This window comes from Arvicola amphibius, chromosome 2 (assembly GCF_903992535.2).
Source record: "Arvicola amphibius chromosome 2, mArvAmp1.2, whole genome shotgun sequence".
Taxonomy (NCBI): Eukaryota; Metazoa; Chordata; class Mammalia; order Rodentia; family Cricetidae; genus Arvicola; species Arvicola amphibius.
In genome coordinates, this window is record NC_052048.2 from 135444778 (window position 1) to 135458340 (window position 13563).

A 13563-nucleotide genomic window follows, 5' to 3' on the forward strand; every position below is an offset into this window, starting at 1 on the left:
CACAACCTTGTGTAGACTGTTTTAGATTATCCTTCATAAAGACCTAACCCTTAGGTCATGTCTGTTCCAGATGCTAACAAATTCAATAACTGTAACTCTTACTGTCCTGTCAGAGTGGAGACTAGGTAGCTCTTACCTGGGTGGGACAGGGACTCAGATTGAGTAGGTCCCCAGGATGAGAAAGGAGATGGTAGTGGTCATCTCAACATCTCAAAAACCATCACACGTCCCCAGGGAAAAGATATCATCTGCTTATTCCATGAAATGTATCACAAAGGCCTTGCTATGTACAACAGTTGCAACGAAACCAGGGTGCACAGAAAATGTGTATGGAACCCTCAGTGTAAGATTCTGAACCTTGAGAGTCCATGTGGAGAAATGGGCTGCCTTAGTGCAGTGTGCTACTTCCCTGGCCTTGTCCATGAGGTGATTTCATGACCAATCTCCTTAGTACTTGTGCAGCATCATGCCTGTGGAGTTCCACAGACGCTGTAGAGCTCTTCCTGCAGAGGGCAAAGCTAGAAAGCTGAGGTTCCACCATAAGCAATGTCAGGAGGAGGCTAAAAGGGCGGTGAGTCCTTGAGTTCACCTATGTGCTGCTTTCTTGACAAATGAAGACTGCACTGTTGCCCAGATGTGAAGGCCAAAAATCACACAGACAACACGCAGATAAGTCTAGGAGATCAATAGCAAGTGTGCAAGAGAAACAGGATAATTTTATTATCAGGTTTTGCTTAAAATAACGGTACAATAGAATCTCTATAGTTCAGCATGATTAGACATGATTATAACTTGAATATTCTTTAAGAAACAAACGACAACAGAAATGAACCAGCACAAACTACAAAATTACTAGAGGAAAGGGAAGCCATTTGTCTGATAAAATATGTGCTATAGCTAAACTTCCTTAGAAACTACTTCCCAACCACTAAGTACCTCACCAAGTCATTAATCAAATGCTTCCTATATTTAGACACTGATGATCAAGTGGACTGAAACATGTAATGCTTAATCTTGTTTTTTTCCATTTATAAAAGAACAGTATTTCAAGAAAATAAAATATTTTCTAAGCACAGTTTTCTGAAAACTTCAATGACCTTTTCTGGCTCAGTACCTGACTTGAAATGTTCAAATGTTTTTATTGCACACAACAGAAACTTGAGCAGCAAACTATGTGCACGAGAAGCTGATGAGAAACAAGATTGGAAACCTCTTTAAATTGTGTTCCATTTACATGATTTAAATATATAGTTCTCTATATCTTTAATCAGTATAAGTAAAAAGGTAAATTTCTGAACAGCACAGAAATACAAACATATTTAGAGCTTTACAAAATATATCCAGCCCCTTAGACATGCACAACCTTTTAATTTTGGAGTGTTATACCATACACGGGAACCAGTTTCTTCTTCATAATGTAGAAAGTCATTTTTATGAAGTTATCTTATATTAAAAAATAAAGATGCACATTCCTTTTCTCTGTCTCTGAAAAAAGTTTGTGGAATGTTGGAAATTATGGAAAAGCAATTTCAAAGCAATGAAGTCATAAGACTTGGAATGACAAAGTCTTGGCGGCTCATTATGTTATGAGGAATGATGATCACTGTTAAGTGTTTTGAGGAGTATTTTGTCATAGCTAAAAGCTACCAAGAGATGGCATGGAAATCCATGAATCCTGGGCTATTTTTCATCAAAGAACCAGAGTGTATAAATGTTGCCACTCAGGAATCTCAAGCAATGTCCCAATACACGAACAGGCTGGTGCAGTTAGCACCACAGACCAGAGCCAACAGCTTCTGCCCTAGCAGGCTGCCCTCTGTGGAAGCTGCAGCAGACATCTGCCTGTGGGTATAGATCAGGATGCTGACCTGCAGGACTTCCAAACTTACCAACATGGGAGGGAAAGGGGCCTCCATAGAATATATAGCTTCAATAAAACCTGCCTACCAGAAAAAGAATGTTACAGCTTCACTTAGAAATGTAAACAGCTGATTACAATTCTAACTTCTCTCTAAAGAACTCATACCTTAAGTAGGTTAAATACTGATGTCAAAATACTCTCATTCAAACTTTAAGTGCCCTGTTCCCCAGCCATATAATATCCCATTTTTTCCTAATTTGCTTTCTTCTTAAATTTCTAAGGAAAGCTATTCTAAAAAACAGTAACTGCTTAGTGCAAAACCTGGAAAGCAACAGGATTGAGGAAGCCCCTCTTGTGTTCAAGAAAGCTCCTTTTCATTCAAAAGGAGAGGAGAATTGCTCTTAAGCTTGGGAGCTAGCTAGTGAATCACGAATGGATTTGGGGTTGGACAGTTCATATTGGTTATGAATCAAATGTACACATAAAATTGCTCTCTGTCTCTTATACACAGCTTCAGAGTTTTTACTCATCTAGTCCAGACTCACGGCTTTAGCTCTCTCCCTTATCAACGTCACTGTCATTATGCTAGGAATGTAATGGCTTCCTTAAAACCACCTGGACAGCAGTGCAGCTACCACCAATGACTGCATCCTGTAAACCTGAAAAATTTTGGTTGACTTTTGCTCCCTCAGGCCCTTAGTTACACTAAGTTCTTAAACACATAAGCATTGTTGATCACCAGAGAAAGTGTGGGCTCCAACAGAAACATCTCTGGGGGCAAGAGTCAAAAGACCTGCTGCTGGTTCCAGGGCTCCCGTGCCAGCTTTGGAGATTACTCATCAGTTAGTCTCTCACTGGTGTGCGGGACTCCCTGGGCTAGGGCCGTATGTCCTGTTCTCCACAACACTGGCTACAGCAGTGCCTGTGCCAACAACAAAATGGTCCATGGCCCCTAGAAAAGTCAATGTTTCCCTGAACCTGAAGGAAGTAGACATATGGTCTTTTGACTATTCTAAGATGTTTTATATTCCCAGTTATTTTATGCTGAAAGCCAGTTAAGTGATCATTTTAAGAATTAAGTTTTAATTTACATTAAGATTAAATTAAAATATACACTTAGGCCTGACAGAATGGTAAGATCCTATAATTCCAGTTATTTGGGAGACAGAGGCAGGAGGATGGCAATTTAGAGACCTGTGTGGTAAGACTGTGAGATCCTATGCTGGGGGACCCATACATACACTCAAATGGAAATGTGATACAAATGCAACATTAAATTTCATTTAATTTTTTTCCTCAAACATATTCCAAGGTGAGTATTGCATTGCTTTTGTTTAAGTGACAGCAAGCATTTACCCAGTCATAAAAACCTGGTGCAAACTAAAGAATTATCACTTACTGGCTAACCAGGCAGGGCTCCTAGCAATATCAACTACCATAGGCCATCCTCATGCTGCAGCCACATGAGGAACACCTAAGAATCCCAACAGTCTCGGCACATCAGTGATGAAAGAGCCTTTCAGTTGAGTGTGGCTTTGCTTCTTCTCTTTTCAAATATTCCCTGGCTGAAGCAAATGAATGGTGTTCCCCCATTAATCAATTTATTTATCTCCCATTAGTCAACTGTCACTGGATTCTTTTGAGTTATTATGCTCAACTGGAAGCAGTTTGTATTTTGTGTGAAGTTCAAATTGCAAAATTTTAGAGATATTAGATTATGCCCTGTGTTCTTTACATAGTCTATAGGGCACCTTATAAGGAATGCATGAAATATAATCAGTGTCCTTAATTAGGCCCCTTATTTTCCCACTGCTGGTTAAATCAATGTGAATATAATGGTTATTCCACATGTCTTCTGTTACTAAAGGCAGACTGCTTCCCATAAGTAGTCCCTGAGAACACACATTAAAAATCCCCTGAAAAGCAAATGACAGTTATAAATGACAAACACATGGGCTCCAGCTGTGTACAAACTGTGAGAGGTTGGCCAATTCGTGCCTGCAGTAATATAAACTTTACCAAACAAGTGACTCATGGCATGGGTATGGGCTCATTTTCGTGCTTCTTACATTTCTATCATTTGAGGTGCGTGCGTACGTGCACGTGCGTGTTTGTGTGTGTGAGTGTGTAAGCATGTACACAACACACTGCCCACACAGAGGTCAGAGGACAATCTTCAAGAGTTGGGTCTTGTCTTCTACTTTGTTTTGAAGCAGGGTCTCTCTTGCTTCTGCCAATTCATTGCATACTCCAGGCCAGCTGGCTTGTGAGCCTCCCATCTCACTGTAGGAACACTGGATTGTAGATGTGGCCTTTCATGTGGGCTCCAGGGATCTGAACTCAGGTTGTCAGGCTTGCACATTCAGCAATTTTACTTACTGAATCATTTCCTTGGCCCACTTCTTGGTTTTCTAAATGTGAGCTAAGTTGCGGTTTACACTTAACCTTTATTGGTCACTTTGTCTGTCTTTTGAAGGTGGTAGAACTGACTAAAGGAGGCTTTTCAGTCAGGGCAGCAGGAAAGTCAAGTACCTTTGAAAGGCTCAGTGCAGAGTAAGACTAGGAGAAGGCCTGCAGATCTGCCCAGATCCAATGGACAACCGTTGACAAGAAACAAGGCACACATTTTAGATAACAAGGTGCTGCTGATTAAGACTGCAGCATAACTGGGGCTCATCATGCTAGCACGTGAGTCCTTAAACTACTGCTCTACAGCCATGTGCCAACTCTCCAGTGCTGCTGAGCCACCACTGCCTGCACAGTCACTGCCAGGAGGAGGGACGCAGAGTGGCATCTCTGCTGCCTCACATCAACTTTGTCAGAAAGAAATTCATATGAAATGACATCTTATCCTCAGAGTTTTTCCCTCTTGACTTTCACAGCTCTGAAAAGAAATGAGCTGGCAAATGTGTTGAGTGGGTAGAAGGCCCCCTCCACACCCCACCCCCACAAAACTTCACCCTAGAACTCAACAAAGTAATATAGGCTGGAATGCACATTCCCTACACTTTACAAGTACATTTTAGGGTTAACTTCAGAGAAAGTAAAATAGTAATATAACTTAATTTTAGGCAATATAAATTACTATGACTATCTAAATATTTAAACAGCAAAATAGAACAAAATATACATATGCAAAAAATCTAAACAAATGTACAATTCCAGAACTTAAAATTCACTAGAAGGTTCATTGTGTGCATTAATTAGGCTCAGAATGAAGTAAAAGTAGTCAATTTCACCCCCAACCTGGAAAGCCATTCCTGCTATGGTTGTGATTTCATCTGTTCAGCATCCTGTAACATTCATTTAGACAGAGTGCAACCGTCCATGTAAACAGTTTGTTATCTTGCTCCCTGGGTACGGACTCGTAGACAGAGGAGACCCTAGGAGCAGCAGATGAGGAGGGAGCATTACCCTTCAGAGAACACAGTAACTTCTCCTGTTGGCTTCAGGGCTTCCCGTTGGGTGGCTCAGGAAGACTCTGAGGGGTAGATGTGGTGAAAGTAGACAGCCATGAAGACATAGCTGTTTTTGCACTGGAAAAAGCTCCTCCCACTGACTGGCCTGTGTGAAAATAAAAACAAAAGAAAAAAACATATGAACTTAGTAAAAAGGTTTAACTCTTTTGCATCCTGGGAATGGAACTCAGGGAATCGTCTAATACCGAACCAAACCTCCAGCCTATACTTACTATTTTGTTAAGACAATGCAAACCCAACAAACACGAATAAGGTTAACTCACTGAAACACAGTAAAATGATACAGCTACTAAAATACCACTTAAATTTTTAGTTCAAAATAATCTTTGCATGGAAATGTCTTAAAGAAATCTGAGTAATTTCTTACCACAGGAGCCACACTAGGCACTCTGTATGTGTTAATAATAAATTTTATAGCCACAGCACTAGCAACTCTGTGAATTAGAATTAGCTGGAGAACTTAAAAAGTCAAACACGGGGATGGAGAGATGCCTCAGGAGTTAAGATCATTTACTGTTTTTCCAGAGGACCCGGTGCAGTTCCTAGCATCCATATCAGGAAACCCACAACAACCTTTAACTCCAGCTCCCTCCCAGGAATCCAATGCTTCTGGCCTCCATGACATACACACACACACACACACACACACACACACACACACACACACACATACATATACCTGCACATACTCATACATATGCAGAAAGAAAGACAGACAAAAGAAAGAGAGAGAGAGAGAAAGGAGACAGAGATAGAGAAACTTAAAGCAATCTGCCTGCCTCTGCCTCCTGATTTTGGGATAAAAGGTGCATGCCACCACCACACAAAGAGGGACTCTTAAATGAGAAAATGCTCCTAACAGATTATTCTGTAGGCAAATTTGTAGGGCATTTTCTTGATTAACGATGTAGGAGGGCCCAGGCCACTGTGGGAAGTACTACTCCTGGGCAAGTGGTCCTGGTGGATTAAAAAAGCAGGCTGAGCAGGGCACCGAGCAAACCAGTAAGCAGTGTTCTTTAATGGTCCTGGCTTCACCTCCTATCTTGGCTTCTCTCAATGGACCATGTCCCAGGACATGTAAGTCAAACAAACCCTGTCCTCCCCACATTGCTTTTGGTCATGATTATCACATCAGCAGAACCCTAAGTAAGATACCCGATATCTCAGTGTCTGTGCTCCAGTAACTCTAAGAACAAGGGCAGTGGACCTGGCAATTTGAACACGCCAAAGAAGAGCTATAAGGTGATTTCTTTATATAAAAAGGTGAAAGTAATTCAGTGACAAAATATATTCATATAACTTTTACTACAATAAACTGTTATAACTATCTCTTCCTATTATTGCTGTTAATCCCTGACTTGGCTAATTTACAAGCTAATATTTCATCACAGGTTATATGTGTAAGGAAAAACATGGCACGTCCACAGTTCTGAGTATTCTCTGGGATTCTTGGAATAGATCTGCTTTGGATGGGGGAACACTACTATAATGATTCATATGTCTACAATGTAGCTAAACTTTTCTATTAAGAATAAGTGTCGTGGAAGATTATTTTAGTTTCCTTTTTTTTTTTTTTCTTTTTTCCTCTGAGAAAGGATTTCTCTGTGTAACAGTCCTGGTTGTCCTGGAACTTGGTTTGTACAGTATTATTATTTGGGGGGGTACTTTTTTAGGGGGGGGGGAGTTTGAGACAGGGTTTCTCTGTAGCTTTGGGGCATGTCCTGGAACTAGCTCTTGTAGACCAGGCTGGCCTCGAACTCAGAGATCTGCCTGCCTCCCAAGTGCTGGGATTAAAGGTGTTATTATTATTTTACCTAGGCAAAGATGAGTTACATTGTTTCTATTGCCTTTGTTAACTATTGATGTAAAGCTGCTTTACATTTGTTTAATTATGTAAAGATGTACGAGCTAGCAAGAAACAAGCCTAAGCTAAGGCCGAGCATTCATAACTAATAACAAGTCTCCATGTCATAATTTGGGAGCTGGTTGTTAGCCTTCAATAAAAAGCATGGTACAATAAGAATTTAAAATAATAAATCAAATGTATAACCATACAGAAATAAATTCTTATATATAAATTTCCATTCCTCTGGAATGTAGTAAAGCTATGTGTTCTATGCATTTAAATGAGTCCACAGAGTCCTTCACCATCTTTCTACAGGTATAAGGACTATTAGCTACCAAGACCACTAAAAGGCATTTTCATATGGGACTTCTGAGCTGTGTTCAATAAAAGTTAGCTAAATAGATAAATAGTTCAGTAAAAGTTATCTCTGTTATGCGTTAAACATAAAGTATCCCAACAGGCTAATAGGTTTGAATGTTTTATCTCTGCATGATGGAGCTGTTTTAGGGAGGATATAGGACTTGGGGACCTGTAGTTTAGCAGAAGTGAGTTCTTAGGTAGGCCTTGGAGATTGTATCTATTTGTAGCTCTCTGCTTCCTGATTCACTAGGATGTAAGGAACAGCATACGCTCACACTGTTATGAATTCCATTATGATTTGCTGACTTGATGAACTGTACCTTAAGTCACAGAAAACTTCTCCCTTGAGTTGCTTCTGTAGAGTATGATCAAAGTGGTGAGAAAAGTAACTACTATGGTTTCTAGGTTTGCAACTGGAACAAAACAACAAGTTAAAAATACAGAAAAGAAGGGCTGGGTGTGGTGGTGCACACTGTCAATCCCAGTATTTGGAAGGCAGAGGCAAGATCATCTTTGAGTTCAAGGCCAGCCTAGTCTACATAACAAGTTCCAAGTTAGCCAGGGCTACATGGTGAGACTACATCTAAAAACAAAACCACCAACCAAAACAACAAAAAGACAAACAAACAAAAAGGAAAAAAGGGAGAAGAGAAAATAAAGAAGTTATTTTTTTATTCTGATTCAACAAGGAATAATCTTAAAACATTTTAAGTGGAAAAAAAAGCTAGGCTCAGAAGGATATATGTAATATGCAATGACTTACCTAGCTTTGGGTATCTGGTTAATACTGGCCTCATAAAATGAGGTGGAAAGTATTAGCTCATTCACGACTTTCTGAAAGGTTTTTTATACAATTTATGCTATTTCTTAAATGTCTAACAGAATTTCAAAGAGAAGCTTGTACGCTCAGCACCTAGGATGCTGAGTTAGGAGGATCCAGAGTTTGAGGCTAATCTGGCCTACAAAGTGAGACCCTGTCTTGACAAACAAGAAGAGGTTGAGTTAAGAGAAAGAAGAGGGCAGGAGGGAGAGAGGAAGAAAAGAGGAGGAAGAAAGAAAAAGTGAAGCTAACATGGGTGTGTTTAAATTAGAAACCTTGCACCAAGTTTTAATTTTTTCAGCAGATTCAGAGCTATTCTTGTTTTTAAATTCCTTATTAGTTTCTGCCTTTCAAGGAACCTGTCCACCTGTATTGTCAAGTCTGCTGACAAGTTACTCCCAAGCTTCCTTTGTCCTGTCAGTTGTTGTGAGTCCCCAGTGGTGCCACCGCTCCAGGATCTCTTTTACCCGTCTACTTGGAAAGCACAAATGCCTTCTTGAATTTTAAGACTGAAAAAAGACCCTTTTTTATCATTATATAATCCACAAATATTTTAACAAACTACACACTGAAAACAGAAAATGGATACATATGACAGCAGCTTCTGCTGAGGGTGTGCCTTACCGACAGCTTTTCCTGTTTGTACCACATTCCGGCTGGTTGTGACCATGACATTACCAATTTTTTTGCCACGTTCACTGTTCTGAACAGAACTAAGAAAAGAAACAATTTTTAAAAATCTTAAACATTTATGAACACCCACAACCAAACCACTTTATTATCATCCCAAATTAATATTGGAAAAATAAAAAGCAACATTATTATGAGTTAATACAGAATATGCTAAAAGAACACAGAAATGAGCTATGAGTGAGGACATAAAGATGCATGTCCTTGACAGACACGGTTTGCTCAGAGCAAGTCATCAAAGTAAGAATGGCTATATCCTGACATGTTTCCATACTACCGTGTATGGACAGAGTATTTTCACTTTAAAATGCACGCTGCTGAACTACAGAATGTTATGCTCATGGGGCTATTATTTGAAACACAAGTCCATCAAGAAGATAAACTTCCCAACTGGCAATGAAGCACATGGCATATACTCAGACAGAATAATTTCCCTTGCTTTCTGTGAGTACTCACTGTGAGAATCTGAGTTTCATGTCTGACACCGAGTACTGGCCTTGAAAGGGATGGCTGTAAAACAAAGCTTAAGTTTAGATTATGGGCATCGCAGAGCTGCAAAAAGAGCAGTCACAAGAACTGAAACCAACAGTGGGGTCCCATGCATCACTCCTAGTGAGCGTTAGAAGATGTGACTCAACAGCTTTGAGCTCCATCTTCTTTCCCTGTGTAATGGATAAACGTGGTTAGAGGGGGACTTAGAGGGGGACGTGTGTGCTGGGGTGTGTGCTGGGGATGGAGGTGTTAGCACTATCCCAGCACGGTGCTAACAACACCCATCCTTCATCTGGGATGGAGGTGTTAGCACTATCCCAGCACGGTGCTAACAACACCCTTTCCTTCATCTGGGGTGGGGTTCAGATCTTAATCCAGATTAAAAACACACCAGGAAATCAGGTGTGTAACTGATTTAGGCCACAGTGATGCCTGTACCTTGATCCTGGTTACCCTGTAAAGACTGGAAGAGCGAGGAGAATAGACAGTTCTTGTCTTACACTCGGGTCCCTTTTCCAGTGCTATGAAGAAAGTGAAATTCACTTTTTTACAAAATGCTATAGTTTTATTCAAATGACAGCAAAGTGTTGTGGGTCAAAGTGAGCATATAGAACAGGTCTTCTTTTTACAGATCTCAGGACTAATCTAACAAGTCACATAAACACGCTGTGGTTGTAGCTGGTATATCACTTGTCTAACATGTTCAAAGCCCCAATTCAATACCAAACAGTGCAAAATCACAAAAGCATCCCCAATCAGTCTTTTTCCCTGTTTCAGAAAGGCTTGATTTCAGGAGTGGCATGTGTCTGATGCTTGGTAATTTAGAGGATTCCTTTGTAGGAGCTGAAAAAAAAGTGTCACAGATCTCAAAGAACAGTATTTGGAATGTTTCAAATTACACTTCCTGATAATGAAGACTATCACTCCTACTTTCAATCTGGTGAAAATGTTTAAAATCTACTATCATGACTGCCTAATTACTACCCAAATAGGCCTCTTTGTCCTCAATCTTCTCCCCTTTTTGTTTTAAAAATGTAAGAACAAAGTATCTTTATTTGTTGTTTTCTCTATGTAGTTTAAAAAATATTTATTTTTTAAAATTAAAATATAATTACATTGTTTCCCCTCTTTCCTTTCCTCTATCCAACATTTCCAATGTAAATGGCCTTTCTCTTTCAAATTCATGACCTGTTTCTTTAAATGTGTACACACACACACCTTAGACTGCACAATGTTAATTATATGTATATGATTTCAGGTCTGGGGGCTCTTCCCTGGAGATACTTTTGTTCTCAGCATTCTGTCTGTAGTCTTGGTCTGGGTTTGAAGGCCCAGGAGGTTTCCCCCTTTTGTGTTAGCATGTCTATTGGCATCATCCTTGTTTTTTTGGTTTTGAAGACAAGTCTTGTCAGGTAGCCAGCCTACAACTCTCCTACTTAGCCTCTTGAGTGTGGGATTACAAGCATGTGCTACCATGTAGAGCTACACTTCAGTCTGCTTTTCAACTTCCATCATTTTAGTTTCATTATACATTTTGTCTGGGTACCATTTTATAATCCTTTAAAGCCCATTCTAGCTAAGTCTATGTACTAGCATTAAGATCTGTAGAGCTGGTTCAGGTTAACAGCATCAGATGCTATGATGGAGATGGAGCACATACTGTGAAGCTGACAATTAGCTTGACCCACCTTACAAGCAGAGTCACCTCAAGTGTCCCCTGCAAACCAGCTCACATTTCCCCCCACATAGCCTGGAAGATAGACCTTGTAGTTAGCAAGCAGACTACATTGAACTCTTAGTTCCTTCATTTAATGGCACTAAATTGATACCTGCTTTTAAACTTTTTAATATATTCAGATGACAATATAGGTTGTACTAGAGCCAAAAAAACCAAAATCACCAGTTAGAGTTGAACCTATTCATTTTCTTTGAGAGATAATATAAAGATAATAGATGTGTTCATCAATTGCTCTGAAACTACCTCCCTATTCAGTTGCATCTAGAAGTTGATACTGTTTAATCTGTACGTTGGAAAGTGTGTGTGTGTGTGTGTTTATCCTTTCTAGCATCAGTTAATCACATTTCCTCTCTAGCTAAAAACAATAAACTATAACACCAAATACAAATTTGATTTTGTATCTCTTTTTAATATAAAGTTGAATTTGTCCATTTCTTACCAAGAAATAAAGTTCAAAATAAAACGAAAAGAGTCAATGAATGCTTGTATCATTAAAAATAGTATTTCAGTTAGGAGTGGTGGTAAACACGTTAAATCCAAGCACTGGGAAGGCAGAGGCAAGTGGCTCCAAGTCTGAAGCAAGCCTGGTCTACACAGTGAGTTCCAGTTTAGGCAGGGCTACACAGTAAGACTGTCTCAATAACAGAAAGACTCTTTGTAAAGCAACCGCTTTCCATCCCACTAGTCTACAGGATGTGCTTACTTTGGGTTTATCTCTGAAAGTGCTGGGTGCTTATTGCTGTTCCATACCCTGTAGTTGTGAGTATTCTTCCAGGCGGCAACAAAAGTTGTCCCATAGTCTGATAACATTTTTTCATTATCTGCCAAGTAAAAGGTTGAAAAGAAGTTGAGCTGGACCACAGCCATCTGGGCATGAAGATTAGTAACCACAAAAGGTGAAAGCATAGTTTGAAATCCCACGCCCACATTGTGGGGACACAGCCTACAGGTGTCAGCAAACTTGGGTCTAGTTCCAGAAATCCTCTTAAGAAGCTGTGCAATCTTCAATAAGTCACTTCATCACTCAGAACTTCATTTTCTTAACTAGAAAATACGAGGACTGAGCCAAACATTTCCCAAGGCTCTCTACAATGCCAAAATGTTTTCATGTTTTTTTACTGTTACAAGGATCATATGACTTATTAAAGAAAAACTACAGACTTGACACTGAGCAGGCATACTGGCATAAGTATACGACAGGGCACTTAGGATCTCTTCACAAATATCTACAGAGTTAAGAACAAGCATGTAAACTGCTTCTTTACCCACGTTTTCTTTGTTTGGACTTTGTGTCACTATTTGGTGCTTCATGCTTGAGTAAGCATTGTACTATCAAAAGTCCTTAACACAGGATTTTCACATTAATGCTAAATAGCTCTTGCCTTTCTTGATACCACAGGGAAGTGTCAACACAGAGCATTTCTGCTTGGAGGGACAGAAAAAGTCTGGAGAACTGATCCAACTAGCTCTTGCCTCACATTTATCACAGGCATGCAGGTTTGCTATTTTATTTTTGAGACAAAGTCTTGCTATGTACTCAGGCTGGCCTCAAACTCTTGGGACTCTTCTGGTCTCAGCTTTCTTCTGCCTAGGCAGGTGATATCTGAGGCGCGTGCCACCATGTCTGCCTGTGTTTTTGCTTTGAAGGTGAAATGCAAGTAGCTTTTGTTAGTAGGAAAGGACTAGGAGACACACAGTTCCATCTACAGCATCAAGGTATGCTTCCACAAAATATTTCTGCAGTTCACACTCCATCCCTGATTGTGCTTGAGAATGGCCTTGAGCCAGGCAACAGAAGCCTCTCAACCAGATGGGTGTGCAAGGAAGGGCTTTAAATTGGAATATCTAAGATTATTGTTAAGGTAAAAACTAATTACTAGCTACAAAATGAGCTGGGCAGTGGTAGTACATGTCTTTAATCCCAGAAATGTGGGAAGCAGAGGCAGGTGGATCTCTGAGTTTGAGGTCAACCTGGTCTACAGAGAGTTCCAGGACTATCAGGGATACACAGAGAAACCATTACAAAAAAAAAAAAGAATATTAGCTATAAAATTAGCTATAAATTGTTCAGAACAGACCTTACAAGTATTAATTTATTTTTTTAAGTTGATTACTCATGAAGTAAAAAAACCTGGTGGCTATCTGGGTTTCCTTTTTTGATTAGTAAGTAAATTTAAGTTACAAGATTTAATTTTGATGCCTCTGCTCCTATATTTGTAGAGGCGACAGATACTTAAAAAATTCAACTAATACATGAGAAATTGATCATTAGTTTTG

General features: G+C 39.7%; 1 protein-coding gene across 1 annotated transcript in view; it reads right to left on the reverse strand.

Moving 5' to 3' along the window:
* Nucleotides 1-696: 696 nt before the first annotated feature.
* Avl9 (AVL9 cell migration associated) overlaps nt 697-13563 on the reverse strand; it is a 48670-nt gene continuing 35803 nt past the window's right edge. Inside the window, exons 13-16 of the mRNA XM_038318736.1 lie at nt 11990-12107; nt 9513-9566; nt 8991-9079; nt 697-5425 (exon numbers count right to left, since the gene is read on the reverse strand). Of these exons, the coding sequence (XP_038174664.1) occupies nt 5310-5425; nt 8991-9079; nt 9513-9566; nt 11990-12107 (377 nt within the window). The 3' untranslated portion in view covers nt 697-5309. The remainder of the gene's footprint in view (nt 5426-8990; nt 9080-9512; nt 9567-11989; nt 12108-13563) is intronic.